Raw genomic sequence first — 18,034 nt, 5'->3', positions numbered from 1 at the left:
CAATGGCTGCTGTAATGTTTGATTTATGTTGTATGACACAGAAGTGCATTACTTGGAAAATGTTTTGCATTGTTTTGTTTTTTTTATTTTTGCAGGAAAGTTACTCAGTATTACCAGAATATCTAAATTAACATTAGGTTGCTTTAACGTAACTATGCTTTTAGATGTCAAAGTAAATCATGCTGGTTGGTTAAACCAGCTGAGTTAGCCAAAACTAAAATTAATTGCTGGATTTACTTAATAATATACAACGTTTATTACTTAAAAGCTGATTGTAAATTGTTGCAACAAATTTTTAAAATAGAGCCAACAAAACATTTTTTAGAGTGTGAGATGATATAATAATCATGTATACAATAATTAAAACAAAATTTAAACATGATTATGTAGCCTGTGTTAACTTTTATGCTTTTGATCCATTGAGTTATGAAAAACAGACACATATATAAATGATTACTACTTTACTAATGCACTTACCTAACAATATTTCCATTTATTCACTGTTAAATTTAATTAGTTCCCAGAACTTAAAAAAACAAACGAACAAACTATGCAAACTCATTGCCTCAAACAAAATTGAGTAACGCTTACTTGAGATGACAGTTAGGGCAACTTTTTCTTTGCAAGTATGCAATACTAAGAATAACTTGATATTTCTGACTGGTCAATACTAATTGTTTACCCACTGACAAACACTCAAAGTTCTACTACATTAAAAACAATTTGTGGTATGATTTAAAAAAAAAAAATTAACAACACTTCTTGTAATTGTGTTAAAATCAGTCCAACTTTTATTTCCAAATGCAAAAAAGTATATCAGCCAACATACTGGACACTGTTCTGCTGAACAACAAACAATTATATTGTTACAATCTTACAGTGAAACAAAGTCTCATATCTAATTATTCCGAAACTAAGTTTAGGCTTTCCACAACTTTGTTTTGCAAGTTACATTACTTATATAATCAAAATAAAATATACTTATTGTTCTGTCACAAGTGCAGTCTCTAGTTTAAAAAAGACATTTGTTTTGCATTCAAACACAGAAGCTGGCATGTTGTAATATTTTAAGGATGGATTGTTTCCAGTCCTGGTATTACTGCCGGAACGACTGTCATGGATTTAGGCGATCCAAATGTAAGCACAGAAGAAAGTCTTTAACTTCCCTTAAGTACAGTGGCACTGAATGTGAGTTGGAGATCCAATGAGCTGTAACCTGCAGGTGACCATTTTCACTTACCACACCATCTGTGATGGAGGACTCATCTCTCCTGGTGCCCTGCAAGCAGGCAATCATATTGTGGCGTGTTGGGGGAGCAGGTAGATATTTCCCATCATGCCTTGGGACATCTGCTGCTGTTGGGACATGTTCTTGTTTTACTGTTTACGGTTACATGACTTTTAACTGTTCTCTTAACTGTTCTGCTTATACTGTGTTACAAAGTCACTGACAGTTCAATGATCCGTCTCCCATAGAGCACAGTCTGGGGATAAGGTAGATGACTCATCCACTCTGGGGTGAGGTCACACAGGCAGTACACAAATACTTGATGGCAGAGCCTTTGGTCTGGATTAGACTCGCACAGTGTTCCTGAACGCTCTGTAGAGGCGTGTCAACCAAGACACCTCTACAACATCCAATGTTCCATGGAAATCGGGTGGTACCTCTGGATTGGCAGAGCAGGCCAGGGTGCTGGAAAAGAGAATTAGTCCGTTAGTTGAATCTCAGATACAGGAGGAACAATGCAGTTTTCATCCCAGTCACAGAACATTGGACCAGCTCTTTACCTTCGGATATGTGAGTGTGCATGAAGGTTAGCCCAACTAGTCTACATATGCTTTGTGAACTTGGAGAAGGCATTCGACTGTGTCGCTTGTAGTTTTCTGTAGGAGGTGCTTCAGTCTGGGTTTTCTGGCCCGTTATGGGACGAGACATTCGGTCCTTATAAAACCATTGCAAAAGCTTGGACCACATTGTCAACAACAAGTTGAACTCATTCCCAGTGGGTGGTGGATTCCTCCAGGACTAGAACTTGTCAGTGATTCTGTGTATAATTTTTAAGGACAGAATTACAAGGCCTAGATAAATGGCAGAAGACTTCAACTTGGTTGGTCTCAGAATCTCGTATTTGATTTTTGCAGATACAGTGGTCCCTCGCTAAAACATGGCTCACCTTTTGCGGCTTCGCTGTTTCGTGGATTTTTTTGTGTGCAATTTTGCATGCCCTATTTTTTAATTTAATTTTTACAGCGCATTGTGTTCTGCGTCCTGATTGGCTGTAGACCATGGTCAATCAATCTCCTCTGTGCCGTGTCTCCTGTACAGAACAGAATGCGTGACATTTATATAATTCTTCAATCGCTAGAAGTGTCACTCTGAAGTGCTGAACTGTATGTTTGTAAGTTTTCTCCCCAACAAAAATAATGTCGACGAAATGTTTTGCACATACAAAGGCACCTGTGGTAGCCCCAAAAGGCAGAGGAAGATGCTAACCATCGCACAGAAAGTTGGACTTCTGGCACACCGGATTATAAGGCACATTAAGCGAAACAAAACAGTCAGATAAGTCAAATCTCACTCAGCTCGTTCTTCTTGCTTCCTCTACTTCCATACCATTGATTCATTAATGTTGAATTCTCTCGCAGCTGCTCTATTTCCATGTTCTGGACCTGAAAGCAGGATTTTGTCTTTGGTTTCATTCTGTAATTGTCAGGATTTGTGTCGCGGATGAGAGAAGGAAGACCCAAACGCTGGACTCACAGGTAGGTATGTGAAGGTTGGTGTTTATTGCCGATGGAGTGAACAAACAGACAGAGGTAGGAAATGGCTGGCTGGCTAGACGACTGGCTGAATGACTGAAGGACTGACTGAAAGGCTGAATGACTGGCTGGCTGGCTGGCTGACTGAACGCGGGCAGAAACGACAACACAACCTCGTGAGAACATCAATGACACGACAGAGAAGTGGGAAAACTGAGGAACTTAAATACACAGACTGGATGATGACGATAATTGGACACAGGCGAATACACAGCTGAACATAATGAAACAGGAAATGGCAGGAGTGGTGAAAATAGAACATGAACTGAAAACGCTGGGTCAATGACCCAGGAATCCTGACAGTAATACTGGACTTATTTTTCTATGAAGGTCTGAAATGTGAGTGTGTTTAAACAAGAGAGAAAAAGTTCAGTTGTCTGTCTGAGAAAAGTGTATGAACTGTGTAGTGAGGGGTTTTACAGCTTACAGCCTTAAAATAAAATAATAATTAAAATAATAACAATTAAAAAATAAAGCTGGCTACTTGGCTATGCGGATTTTACCTATCGCGTGTTATTTTTAAAACTCCTGCGATAAATGAGGGATCACTGTAATGTGGTTCTGTTGGCTTCATCATGTGGTCGTCTCCAGTTCGTGCTGGAGTGGTTAGCAGCCAAGTGTGAAGCGCCGGGAATTATAATCAGACATCCAATGAGTTTAAGTATCTTTTGGTTCATGAGTGAGGGAAGAGGAGAGCGGGAGACTAGTAGATTGAGACAAATTGGTGCTGTGACTGCAGCTTTGTAGTGAAAAGAGAGCTGAGTGTAAAAGTGAAGCTCTCGATTTGCTGCTCACTCTACACGCCACCTTTGGTGATGAGTTCTGGGTAGTGACCAAAAAAACACATTATAGATACACAAGCTTTGATGGAAGGGTGGTTGGCCTCTTCCTTAGAGTTAGGATAAGGACTTAAAACATCCAGGAGTGGCTAAGAGTAGAGCCACTACTCCTTCATATTGAAAGGAGCAAGTTCAAGTGGATGAGGCATCTGACAAGGATGACTCCTTCTGGAGGTGTCCTGACATGCCCCACCCAGAGGAGGCCCTGGGGCAGAACCAGGAGAGACTGTATCTTTCACTGGTCTGAGAATGCCTTGGTGTTCCCATGGTCAAGCTAGAGAAGGTGGCTAGGTAGGAGGAGGTCTGGGCTTCTCTGATTAGGCTGCTGCTCTTACAAAAAGTTTCCTAAATAAAGTGTAACAAAAGAAAATAATCAGACATCTACAAAACCTCACATTAGTTTATATAACTTTTCTGTAGCATTTGTAGAAAAATGTTTTCCACACAGTTAAGGTCTGCATGCTGGTTCAAAATTTAAAAATAATTGTCTTTCTCTTCTTTAAGTTCTAAAGACGAGTCAGTGACATACTGAAAACCTCCACTAGGGAACTGCCCTAGTGAATTATAGCTTTCACCCTCAAATTAAAAGTTGTGCCTTAATTTTTAATTTACTAGTTTATTGTTTCTACAAATTACACTTCATGATGTCTGGTCATAACGTATTCATTATTTTAAATTATTGTTTGTTTGTTTTTTGTGTGCTCATAATGTAATAACTAGCATTTTAGATTGCATTGGCTTTATCTAGCATTCATATGTTTTATTTTGTTTTTTTAGATTTATACACAAATATAAAAAATAATTCAGCTTTCCATCTAATTTATTAACAATTTAGATAGACAAACTGTCTCACACTAGAGAGCATCCAAGCAACATGTGAAAAAGCAAAGGTTCAAATGCTGTCTTCCATTTTATATATGCCATTATTTATAAAATGGCCATCTTACCTAATTAGTAAAGACTTTGGTAGCTTAGATGGTGTAACATTGTTGATCATACTTGTGAATCTATTTATTGATATGCAGTATTACAATTCTGATTTCATAAATAGAAAACAGACCTTAAAATATATCAAACCAACATCTGCTGCTGCACCGTATGTTGAGCGATTTATGTTGTCATTTTTATCTGTGCATTTGTAGTCCTGATTCTAAAATGCTTACGAGCACTTGTATCCTCTCAGAAGACACTCTCCGAAAATCTTTAAAGGAACGAACATTAAAACATGTTCTATAAAACTCCCCATTTTCTGGTTTTCACATTAGAGCAGTCTGATCAGCAGGATTAACGGAAACCATAACTGAGAGCAGATGTGATTTAATGTTTAGTTGTATGTAAAGTGGTCCCTCGCTATAACGCGTTTCACCTCTGGCGGCCTTGCTGTTTCGCAAATATTTTTTGTGCAATTTCCAACAAAAACTATGTCGATGAAACCTTTTGCACCCAAAAGACAGAGGAAGATGCTGACCATGGCACAAAAAAGTTGGACTTCTGGAAAGGCTAAAGGAAGGTCGAAGCCACAGTATTTTTCAGACCATAAGGCACACCGGATTATAAGGTGCATTAAGTGAAACAAAACAGTCAGATAAGTAAAACTGTACTCAACTCATTCTTCTTGCTTCCTCTACTTCCGTACCATTGATTCATTAATGTTGAATTCTCTGGCAGCTGCTCTGTTCCCATGTTCTGGACCTGAAAACAGGGTTTGATCTTTGGTTTAACTCTATAACACTGGACTTATTTTTCTACAAAGGTTTGAACTTTGAGAGTGTTTAAACAAGAGGGAAAAGTGTGAAAATGTTCATGCCTGTGTGAAAAAAGTGTACAGCCTTAAAACATCTATAATAATTGTAAAAAATAAAGTTGAATTGCATATGTTGTCTGTGGAGACAATGAAAAAAGTGTTAATCATTGTTGCTGGTTGGTTATGAACATTGACAAATATGCTGGTAGATATCAATAAAGTTTTCCCTAAAGTAACTAATTAAGCAGTAAAACAGAAATTTTGACAAAAGAAGTTAGTTGTGGATGTACTAGCACTGTGTCAAGGTTATTAAAGATGGATGTCTGTAATAACTGAACAGTTGAAATGTAAATCTAAAATTTATAAAACTTTATTTTTCTTTTTGAGTACCTCTGTTGACAGTTTATGTTTCCAATATCGTGGCAGTCCCACCGACAGAAGAAAAGTCCCCAACAAAGAAATGAGACCGAGGGAGCGCAGCACAATAAGTCCGGTGGGTTGAGAAAGCCCATGTCCTTGAAATGAAATGAAAAGTGATTCTTATTCACCAGTTCAATCAAATATATTTTCATTTACAATATTCTAAATGCTACATAAACCAAATTAACAATTAAGAGCTGCTAGGAAAAAACAACAGTCAATATCACAAAATCTGACTTTAGAAAACCTTGAGTCTCAAAATGCTACAGTTGTAGGTATTATCAGCTGTCTGATAATTAGTTTCGGCTAAAACAAAATTTAACAAAAGTATCAACTGTTATTTAAAACACACAGGTATAGCTCACCTTTGATGTTAAGCCAGCTCTCTGGTGATTCTCCAGCATCAGCAATACTACATTTGTAGAGTCCTTCATCAGATTTGGACACAGTAGGAATCATTATGTTTCCTGATGAGCTGCTCCCAATGGAGATGCCATTTTTATAGAATTTTGCAGTGTAGTTGGAGTTCGAATCCTTTTTTCTACAATGCAAGGCCATATTTTCTCCCTCAATCACAGGATAGACAGGACTCTCCAGAATTACATGACTCTCTAAATCTAAATGGCAGAAGATATGAGTTATTTTGTCTGTGAAAGTGATTTCTGTTTAAATTATTTATATTTATATATATATATATATATATATATATATATATATATATATACATACATACATGCATATATGTGTGTGTGTGTGTGTTATTTTATTAAGGTTACGATGCATTTTCTGAAGAAAAATTATCCCTTACTGCCAATGAAAACCTAGAATAACAAATATGACATTTTGCACTTCTGTAAGTGATATACTAAGCAGAAAGAAACAGTCAATGGACTAAATATGTTAACACATAGTTGCTTTTTTATGTGCATACCAGATACAGTGATGTTGACAGAGTTGCTTTTTTGTTTTTCTTCATATTCACACCAGTATTCTCCACTGTCAGTTGATGGATATGCATTAATAATATTGCAAGGTCCAGTGGATGTTTTCCAGAGTGGAGCACATGTTCTAACATCTCCTTTTGTCTTTTTCATCACTCTCCATCCAATCAGCCCATTTAGCCCTTCACAGCTGATCATGATAGGTTCTGATTGAAAGAACTGCTGTTTGTTTGGAACAACTTGAGGAAAACCTGAATCTGAGACACAAAATCCAATAAAGACTCATTTTTCAATTTGAATAAAATAGTCTCAAACTTAAGGTTGTGGCACATGCCCTCCTTCTTATTGTTTTTTTTTTTTTTTTTTTTTTTTTTACTTTTTCAGACAAAGACAAAAGTATACACATTAAGCATGTAAGCTTTCAATGATAAAGATTTATGCATATATATATTTACTGTTATGGTAAATATAGATATGCAACTGTTTCAGAGGCTTATGTCGTAGCTCTAATTTTATCTAGAAAATAACAGCTGCAGTAGTTTCCAATAATTTCAGATTGTTAAAAGATATATTAAATCTATTACATGCACTATTATACAAACATGCAGCCACACACTTAAAAATCCACACAAAAATATTTAAAAAAAAACTTACAGTATGTTTGAGAATCACTGTATTCGACTACTATAACCAACAGCATCAGAACATTTATCACTGAAAAGATTGAGAATGACAGTTTAATGTTTAACATGTTTTCAATGTTTTTTTTCCCATCCATAGTAATAAGTCCTATGCATTTATTAGTGAGCAGTTACACATGTCCAAAATGAATACATGCAAACATATGGGTGCATTTTGGATATATTAATTTCCTTTGTGTGCATTTTCTCTGTTGCTGACTCAGTATCTTTTTTTTATAAACAGACAATGTCAGTACTCACAGAGTCTGATGGTGGCAAATCTGACCTCCATGTTGTCTTGCTGCTGACTGTGTGAGAGTCAGACTGAACTGAGGATATATTCTTATATCAGAACTTCCTCTTCCTGTGTTTCTGTGGTGACTGAGGCCCAACAGGGTTCCACTTCAGTCACAAGCGGTAGCATCTCTCTGCAGCCTACTATTTGTTTTAGCCTTTCACATACACACACGTACACACACACACACACACACACACACACACACACACACACATATATATACATATAGAAATATTGATTTCATTTCTTTTTTTTAAACAATTATTGCACACTTTCTTTAAATCCAATAAACTTCATTTCACTTCTCAAATATCACTGTGTGTGTGTATTAACAATGTTGCCCAAACTTTTGCATCCCACTGTATATATATATGGTGCCTGGAGGCCAAGAGTAAGGTAGCATCAGAGCTGTTGGAGCTGCAGAAAGGTGCACAAGCAAAGACTCACTTGAAGAGACACACCAGAGAGATAAAGGGCAGGAGAATAAACCAGCTGTTCTCCAAAGAACCGTCCAAGGTGTACTCTCAGTGGCAGGGGGGCAACATGAAGACAGCATCACCAAGGCTGGAGACGGCACAATACTGGAAGAGCATACAGGAGAAGGATGCAACCCATAACAGCAATGTTCAGTAGCTAGAATGACTTTTCTATGAAGATGAATACAACACTGAAATCACAGACAAGTTCAATCAATCAATCAATCAATCATGCAGGCTGCCCTGCAGTGAAATGGGACCCCCCCGACCTTGTATTTTTTGTTTTTTGTTTTGTATTGATGCAGGTTGTCATTGCTCATACTGAACTGCTTAAATTCCAAGTAGACAATTGCTCCATTCCTCATTACCAGAGATAATATCTAAGTAATAAAAAAAAAAAATCATTATCAAATTCTGATTTGCCATAGATAAAGTGATTTTATAGGTATGCTATCATTTAAAAATCTGCTACATAAAATTTAAAACTGAGTGTAAAAATACTAATTTCATTTTCTTGTGGTTTAGAGGTCAGCTATGGATACTCAGCTGTGAGAATTTTTAACAGAGCGCAAAGTTGAAGAAGATGTGATCAAGAAACTTGAAGATGAGAATGTAAGCCACTGCAGCTGTTGCTGTGTGCGTGCGTGTCTGTGTGTTTGTTTGTGAACGGAGAGCCGCAATCCACAATTTACTATGCACATTCTAAAAAGAGTTATTGAATCTCATATTTTTGTTTAATGAATGACATTAATCAATGACATATGTTTAAAGAGTAATTTAAAAATAATTCTTGTTAATCTTATGTTGGAAAAATGTGTACCACATTAACAAAAGTATCTGTTATCGAAAGTAGATAGCAAAAAACAACTCTAAAATGTGCAGTTGTATGTATTCATTGTTTTTTTTAATATTGACAATTTTATTAATTTGTTGTTTATATTTTTCAGATTGATGAACCTGTCATTCCATTAATGACAGACAGTGACCTGGCAAAGTACATCCCCAAAGTTGGCGATCGAGTCTCCACTGTGGCCTTCTGCAAACCACAGTGGTCCTGACCAAGCACCCCCTGAACCACGATCTTGTCCCATAATACTGACTGTTAGAAAAGGTCATTGTCTTACTGATTTGATCAGTGCCTTCAAGGACCCAAACATTATTTCATCTGAGGTCAATATCAAAATGTTGTTACCAAATGGAGAGCTTGAACAGGGGGAAGGAAGTGGTGTTTTGCGGGACTGCCTGACAGAATTTTGGATGGATTTCTATGACAGCTGCACATTGGGAGTTGAGGGGAAAGTCCCATTCATCTGGCATGACTTTCAGTGTGAAGAATGGCAGGCTATAGCTAGAGTGTTTGTTGTAGGGTGGAAACAAGCTGGTTACTTCCCAGTGAAGCTTGCAATACCCTTTCTGGAGGAGATATTGTACGGCTCGACAACCAGTAGTTTAAAAGATTCCTTTCTGTTGTATGTCTCACAAGAGGAGCGATCTGTTCTCCTGAAGGCTTTGGATGACTTCAATTCAGTGGACACAGATGAATTGCTGGAAGTACTTGATGCACATGATTGCAAGCAGGTCCCTACCAAGGACACAATGATCCCTGTTTTGGCACAGATAGGACACAAAGTAATTATTCAGGCCCCAATGTTTGTAATCAAGTGCTGGCGTCCCGTTGTGGGTTCTGTAGCTGGTTTACTTCCACCAGAAGGACTGCATCATTTCATTGCAGAAAAAAACAGCAACTGTAAAACCAGTTAAGGAGCTTCTAATCTTTCCAGAGGAGATGACAGCTGCCCAGCCAACAGTTTCTCATTACCTAAAAAAGGTACATTGGAGAAATTGATTTCAATTATCTTCAGCTTTTCCTGCGGTTCTGTACAGGATCCAGTCTGTTGGATAAAACCATACTAATTGAGTTCATAGAAACTACAGATTTCCTCCGCAGACCACAATCCCACACATGTGGATGTGTACTAAAGCTGCCCCTTGGTTATCACAGCTATCCAGACTTTCGCAGTGAATTTAACAGCATTCTCGCAAGCTCTATGTGGGTGATGGATGTGGTGTAGGTCAGTGTTTCCCAACCTTGGTCCTCAAGGCACTCTGCCCTACACATTTTAGGTTGTCCCCTCCTTTAACAGTTCATAGAAACACGGGTGTAGTTAGTAACACGAAGGAATGAATGGGAATGTTCAATAGACTGGGTGGTTAAGTTCTCTTAACAGTGTAGCCCGTTGTGCCTTTTTCATGTGCAGCCTTTTTTTCACCTGGTTTTTAAGTGCTTTCTTAGTTTTTCCCTCCAATTAAAATTGTAAGGTAAAGGGAATGTTCAGGTTTTTTGAAGTGGAGTTACCTGTAGTAGACAGCACTTAGCACTCCGAGTTTGCAGAAGCAGCTGTGAGTGTTGGGGCCAAAATAAGGCAACAAATTGCTTGGGGAATGAGACAGCAAAACAACACCAGTTGAAAATACATATACATAGTTAAATAATATTTTCAGTGCTTCACCTGGTAGGAATCCGTACACTAAACATAGAAGTGCATCTGTTCCTGCTGCACACATTGTTACTGTGTTTCTGGTTAGTGCCAAAATAAATTACTAATTTTAACTTTCTAATACTTTTTTACTACAAGAAGAGTAAAAAATGTTTCAAATATAACATACAGTAACAGTTCTACAAACTGGAAGATTGCTGAGTGCTGTCTACTGTATATACAAACATAAGCACAACACCACTACAAATACCATATTCCAACTGATTAAGCATGTTCTATATGAAAGTATTTCAGATGTTTGCAGAAATCTTAATAGAAACAAGAATGTGAGCCTTTATGTTCCTAATGGGTTTAGTAGAAAAGTTGTCAATTACATAGGTTGACTACACTGTAAAGAGGTTTGTATAACATTTTGAAAACAACTGTTATTTTGTCCTGTTATTATATGCAAAATACAACCTGTTTTTGAATATAGTGTATTTTGAATGTCCTCCGATCAGAAAAAAAAAACCAAAAAACATTTAAGCCGTGCTGACTTCTGATCAGTTCAATTGGCGAAGTGTTCCCTGATTTCAAAATTTTGGCTGGGTTGATGCTTCAGCCTCCATTACGCACATGCAGAGCGCAGTTGACCTACTTCCACACCGTTAGGTTTACATTGCATTTACCGTTCTGTAAACGTAATGGCTTTTTAACGATGGTAATTTTGTTACCCTTACTGCTAAATCAGCGTAATTTAATGTAATTAATTACCACCACTGGTTATCATAATATGGGTCATTTACCTGAATGATTGGCATGAAGCAGAACTGTGACAGAGCTTTGTCAATGAAATCCCCAAAGAAGAATCCTTCGTCCTTCAGTTCTCCTAGAAGCGCGATCCATGGTTCGACCCCTTCTTTTCTGATCACTCCTCACCATCTCTCAATTCTCTGGTTTGCGGTACTTGCTCCTGTGACGTAGCTTCTGTCTCCTGCTCTATCATCCCCGTCATTTTTCTGTAAATAACACTGGAGGTCTCTGACCAACACCTTCTCAGTGCCCATGTCAGTTCTCACGAGCCTGGGGAAACCCCCACGACACTCCACTGCTTCCACAAAGTAACCTCCGATAACCTTTGGGTCACTGTTAGTGTGTGCGGCCCGCATCCAAACGATGTCGTGTGAGAAACCGTCGATGCATCCTGTTGAAAGATTTTATTATGTTTATGTTTAGAAGTACATTTTGTTTAAGGTCTTCTAGATGTGTTTGCTCTTTTTTACTAGAGAAGTTACGTTGTGCAAGCTTTGTGTGCATTCCAGAGCTCTCTGACTTTCACACACACATCCTGGGAGCATGAGAGAGGTTGTACCCTCTCTTACTGATTTATGGTATAGGAGGACACCTACTCTGTATCTGTTTTAGTCTAAGAGCCTTTTGTTTAGATGTACCGTTAGACTCCTGGCACCAGCTTTGGGGAGTCTTCATGGGATCATATCTCACTACACATACACACACACACACAAGGTATACGTTATATGTTAATGAAACTATGCATATTCATGTAACCACAATAAAAGAGCAGTGTTACGGGGGAACGGACGAGAGCAACTGGGGTCAAGCGAAGGAACGGCGCCTGTCCAGTTCTCTCCCGTGCACGTTAATTTGTAAAACCTGTCTGAGTGTCACTTATTCCAATCTGAGTTGCATTACAGGAAAACTCCTGACATTTTTTGGTCCTTCGAGCCGGATTAACATAACACTTTTGTGTGATCCTACGGGAAAACCTCATCGAGTCCTGACGTCGTGAGAAGCCCGCGCTGAAGTCTGTCGACAGCTCCTGTCTAGGTACAGGATAAAAGACCAGAGACGTGAATTCGGGTTCTGGCCAGCGTTCTTAGAAGTGGTCCACGACGGTGGGGGTCGATGAGGCGGACCTGAGAGACCGGCAGTGAATTAACAAGCAGGTGAATATTGACACTCTGAGACACGTTGCGTAAAATCGTGTAAGCTCGCCTGAAGAAGGCTGGTAGCATTTAAAATAAAGATTGAGCTCGTCTGAGACTGGTAGCTCCCCGTAGTGGGTTAAAATAAAGATTGAGCTCGTCTGGGACTGGTAGCTCCCCCGTAGTGGGTAAAGTTAGCGCGCGCATAAAGGTATTTATTGTTTTATTTTTGTGATGATGGAATAAGTTGATTTTACAGCACAATAAGGAGGCTGAACTATTCCATTAATTTGTTTGCTGTTGGTCACCCAAGTACTGGTGAAAAGAGAGAAACAGGTCGTGTTTTATCACATAAAGATGACACCGCTTTCAAGAATAGCTTGAAAGTAGAAGGCCGTGTCAACTACCTCTCTCGATTCTCGTACCAGAGAAGGTGCCGCAGTTGTGTAGTTGTAAAGGATTAAAATGGGTAATGAAGCTTCAAAACTCACTGCTGACGAGCAGTGGTTAGAGAAAAAATGTCCAGGCGCCGGACAAATTAGTGCATGTAGATGGAGAAATCAAGAAAAAAAAACTAAATGTCCCACATGGGATGGAAAATGTAGCCCCTCCGCATTGACTAAATTAAAAGAAACCCTCCAAGCAGAAATAAATACTGAAAAAATCCAAAAAAGAAAACAAAACGTAATTGTCTCCCATTGTGAGAGCGGTGATTCTGCAGGTCACCAGCTAGTGTAAAAAAAAAAAGAAAAAAAAAAGAGAGAGAGTAAGAAGGAGAAAAATCTACATTGTAGATGAGAAATATACATAGGGAAAAAGGTTTTGAGTTTATCAGCCAAGAACAACTACAATCTCATTTTCTACTTTTAAGAAAGGAGAGTTCACAAAAAATAGCGAGAGAGTTCTGTGTGTCGGTTAAGCAATGAGAACAATGATCAAAATGTCTCAGTGTGTCACTTGCAGGTGAGGAGCAGACCCGGATCAATTTCCCATATGCAGCAGTCGGAAGGAAATTATAGTTTAACATCATTGGGAACATTCGGGCCAAGTTTTTGGCTAACTTATTTACAGTGCCATGTGTCCCTCATCCTCACAAGTGAGCTCTCACTCCTCCCTGAAGACAAGGAATGCAGTTCCAAGAGCAATAAAATGGCAAGAAGAGACAGTAGCAAGTCCTGAGCAAAGAGTCCCAGCAAGCAGCAGCAGTGTGGACAAACAGCATCAGAGAAGAAGAGTAAACCATCATCCTGACTGACTGGATGAATGACACTGTTTCCAACAAGCTGCAACTTCATTGTGTTTGTGAAAAGGACTTTTGAGGAGAACTCAGGAGACTGTTTGACATTTGCCGCTTTTGGAGAAAATGGCAAGAAGAGACAGTGGAACACAGGACAAAGCTGAAGAAGAACTGCCGGCTATTGGACTGTTGAAGTGGGAGAGGACGACAGAGTGAGAGCAGGTGAGAACACAGAGGAAAGCTGGTGTTTAATGTGGGAAATCAAAATTTGGGTTAGCAAATCTGGGGAAAAGAAAACTGACTGCTTAAGTGGAAAGTTGTGAAGGAGTCTGAAACACTGCGAAAAGAAACATATACAAAATCACACACACAAGCAGAACATGCATTAACCCTACTAACACAAACAAAAGAGAGCTCATGAAGATTAGACACCATCTTAAACATGTGAGTCTGTTCATCATCTTGTCCAAGTCACCTCGTGTGATGAAAAGAAAAAATCAGTGGACTCATAGCACATTAGTTGAAAATGATCAAATAATAGCAGAGAAGTGTGTAGGAAAGGCAGCTTTAAGAACATGTCCTGCTGGAGATGCAGCTCCACAGACATCGATTAAACCTGCCTAATAACACAAAGATACATGCAATGAAAATCAGCTTGTTATCTCTCATCAGTGCTAAAATAGAGTCAATTTAGCAGACACTTGTTATCAAATGCTGAATTTATCCAATGCTGACAGTTAACTCTCTAGGTTGCAGGACAACAGTTTAATTTTGTGGGAAAAAATCAGGATTCTGGTTTGATCAACCAGTGATCAGACAATAAATTTAGTTGGTAATATAGTAAATTGGGAGATGTTTTCTGCCTGATTGATGCAGCACAAGTAATTTACTGTATGAGGGAAATTCCATTTTTGTGATAATATTTTGAACATGCATTTCTGTTGTCCTGTCATCTTAGTGGGTTAACATCTGATATGCAAATTAGTTGATGGTTCTTAGATTAATGAAAGGTGATTGAATTCTAGCACGAGTGAATGGGATGTGTTGGAGTTTGTTAGAGTGGAGACTCTAAAACACTGAGTTTCCTGTTGTGATGTGTGAGTGAATCCTGCACCCAGATACACAACTCTGAATACATAAGAACAAACGTCTTTTGTGAAATGCATGACAACATGTCACATGTTTTATGATGACGGGGAAAAAGGAAAACTAAATAAAATCTGTGGCCTAAATGAGTAAAAAGTACAGTCCTGGGGATTAAAATTCATAGCTAATGAGACATGAGGCTTATGTTGTGTGTTGTGCGGCTAATGGTTGGTTTGGTTTTGAATTAATCTAGCTGATGATTTTTCTTTTGTTGTGAAGTTGAGCCTGCCAATTAGTATGATGGTATGATGAACCATGCTAATGGTATGATTTACCCTCCTGAGATGAGGAGCATGTGTCATGACTTAACGAGGCCTTTTTATTTTGATACTTTCATAGTGCACTGAAAGTTTTGTTTGATAACCTCTGTTTGAGCAGATCTGCACGATTAGAACAGAAGCGCTATAAGACACGTCGTCGAGAAAATTGTTGCAAGTGAGTTTCTCCAAAAGATTACAATGGGCTCTGGAGAAAGCCACTTATCTGGGACAATTAGAAAATAGGTCCCTGCCCAAAAAAAAGCATTCAGCGAGATAATCCGATCTAAAAATTCTTCTTTTTCTTTTTGAAATGACGTCATTTTGCTGAGAAGTGGAAACGAAATCCGATGACAGTTTCCACTGTCAGCAAAGAAAGGATGAATGAATGAATGCATGAATGAATGAGTGGAAGAGAAATAAAACTGACTGACTGACATCACTGTGCGAAGTTAACCCCCACCTGACAAAGGTGCAGATGAATCTATGTGTGTTTCTCTTTTTTGGAGCAGAAAGATGACAGCAACATCGAGGTTGCGTGATGATTTAACTTTTAAATGTTACTTTCTGTGTCTGTGCATCTACCAGGGGTGTTATTCACTACCTTGTGTTGCTCACAGAGGTGACTGTGACAAAGTGTGTGTACACCTGCGCAGCGCTAACATTTCTACAGCATTACAGTTTTTCATGTGATTTGATCATGTGATTTATACCAGGATAGCTGGTTGATGTTTTCTACTACAGGATTTCTGGGTTTACGTGTGAAGAAAACTGCGTTTACAGGTTATGAGTTGGTGATGCTGTTACACTGTGTTGTTGGGAAAATGTGAAGGTTACTTTGACGATGTGGATAACATGTAAAACATTCCCTGTGTTGAAACTAGTGTCACTTCTGTCCACAGATATGGTCTTTATGGTCTTTTTATAGCACCTCTGGAACCTGTCAACTTCTGCCTGACCTCCAGGATTGTCCATGTGTGTTGCAATGTTTATTTTTCTAAGAGTGCTCTATTACTCTAATGATACAATTGTTTATAAGTGTGAAGTTTGATTTTACTTCCAGATCTTGTTTTCCAGGCCATGATGGTGTGTATGCAGGCTCCTGGCGGAGCCGGGGTTTTAAGCAAACTTAATATGCAAAACACACTAACATCTTTTATTGCAGGGTTACGGAGCTACTCCAGAGGAGGTGAAGCCCTGAGGGTGCCTGGGACATGATCTAGCTAATCTTTTTCTTTCAGACAGGAATCTAGGTTGGATGAGTTGACTCATGGGAGTGTCCATGCGTCAAGAGGAGGGGTCCAGAGTTAAAGAGTTACATGAAACTATCTTTTCTATGTTTTCTAAACTACGTTTTTATGATTTTTGTGTGCTTAACAGTTCATCTACGGGTATTAAACCTATGTAAAGTGGTGCATCCATGTTCAGCTGAGGCTTTGATGGTCCATAAATGAAGCTCACTGAACTAAAGAATGTGGTTTGATGATGATTGACATGCTCCCCAAATAGAAGTTTTTCCTCCTAGCAAGGAAATACAGGTGCAGCAGTCAGAGTATTGCTGAAAGGAATCTCCTGAGAAATCTTCAGAGGCCCAGTGAGAAGCGAGAACCATTCCAAGCAGAGCTGACAGCCCAGGCAGTGGTTGAGGTCAAAGGTCGAGCTGTTTGGGGCCCATCATGAGATCAGATTCCACAGCCACAGCAAGGACCATGAAGCTGCGTTGGGATGAGAGCTGTGCCAAGGGGGCTTTCCAGAGGCCAACAGAGGAGATTGTGGACGACAGACGGGCACCTGAAGGATGAGGGGAGCGTGCCCAGCTCCACCGACAGCGCAGGGGGAGTCCAAGGATGGCATCATGATTCTGTGAAAAGCACAGGAACCAGAAGCTATGGTGGTGATGACAGCAGTTTCCTATGAACATCACCCAATGCTGTGTCACTATACTGTGCATACGTTGGCACACTGACGACTGCTGGGATCATAACAGCAGTAAGATAACTGGATCCAACATCCTTTCCACAGAGGGTTTTCCTGCAGAGGATGGACAATGGAGGAGTCATATGTATCCCCCACAGGACAAGGAGGCCTGAAGTGAGGTGATGGGGGTTGGTAGAGGCCACAAAACTCAAGTGTTGACGAGGCCTGCAGCTTTGAAGATAGCTGAGACCCATGTTGACAAACAACAAACTCAACTGGTATGTCTGAATGTCTATTCTACATACATTTGGACTCTGGTCCTATGGACAGTGATGGAAACAACTGGAAGAGACATTTATGACGCCCTGCAGAACTTAAACCACTCTGCAGAGAGACGTGCGATTTACATGTCTTGCAGAGGAGCACCACCAAGCTGGAGTGATCTTGAAAATGTTAATTTCTTTTTGACCATTAACAATTCATTTGTTTGCTTGCAGGATGCAGTTTACCATTGAATGAGATCAATGAGAAATTGGGTAACTGCTAATACATTTGTGAAACTGTGTACGTTTACATATGCTGAGTATAAAAATGGTTACATTAACACTACCAGACATGAGGTATTCATAACTAGGGACTTTTCTAGCATAACTGCCGAAGGGGAGAATGTTAGATTTGTATTGTTGATTGTCATTTATGTTTACAGATATCTACTTATATGCTTAGGGTTTTATAATTAGTTCCAGATAGATAGAAGTTTGATCTTTAGTAGTCTGTGGAGACTCTGGCATTTCACACACATGCTTACAGTCATCGAACATGACTGATGCTCTGAA

The 18,034-nt window shown here is 39.1% G+C and overlaps 1 protein-coding gene and 1 long non-coding RNA gene across 2 annotated transcripts; both read right to left on the bottom strand.

Moving 5' to 3' along the window:
• Nucleotides 1-773: 773 nt before the first annotated feature.
• Nucleotides 774-5,308, bottom strand: LOC112844381 (uncharacterized). Its single transcript, XR_003217102.1, has 2 exons — nt 5,266-5,308; nt 774-1,693 (listed from the first exon to the last, which is right to left on the bottom strand). It is a non-coding gene; the product is annotated as an uncharacterized LOC112844381 (long non-coding RNA).
• A 348-nt stretch (nt 5,309-5,656) lies between these two features.
• Nucleotides 5,657-8,250, bottom strand: LOC106096982 (Fc receptor-like protein 2). The gene is made up of 5 exons (XM_019353905.2): nt 8,190-8,250; nt 7,706-7,896; nt 7,419-7,478; nt 6,755-7,021; nt 5,657-6,440 (listed from the first exon to the last, which is right to left on the bottom strand). Exons 2-5 carry the CDS (start codon nt 7,734-7,736, stop codon nt 6,154-6,156), a joined length of 645 nt encoding a protein of 214 aa, XP_019209450.1. The 5' UTR covers nt 7,737-7,896; nt 8,190-8,250; the 3' UTR covers nt 5,657-6,153.
• Between the last annotated feature and the right edge of the window lie 9,784 nt (nt 8,251-18,034).

This window comes from Oreochromis niloticus, linkage group LG3, assembly GCF_001858045.2.
Source record: "Oreochromis niloticus isolate F11D_XX linkage group LG3, O_niloticus_UMD_NMBU, whole genome shotgun sequence".
Classification (NCBI taxonomy): Eukaryota; Metazoa; Chordata; class Actinopteri; order Cichliformes; family Cichlidae; genus Oreochromis; species Oreochromis niloticus.
Note: the sequence above shows the minus strand (reverse complement) of the source record. Positions and strands in the feature narration are given on the sequence as shown.

Bases quoted from the DNA above. Each gene is read 5' to 3' on its own strand.
- LOC106096982 (XM_019353905.2), bottom strand. From the start codon at position 7,736: ATGGAGGTCAGATTTGCCACCATCAGACTCT. The intron at 7,479-7,705 runs GTGAGTACTGAC...CAATCTTTTCAG, and splicing joins ATTTGCCACCATCAGACTCT to TGATAAATGTTCTGATGCTG. The intron at 6,441-6,754 runs GTATGCACATAA...TCTGCCATTTAG, and splicing joins TGTCAACATCACTGTATCTG to ATTTAGAGAGTCATGTAATT.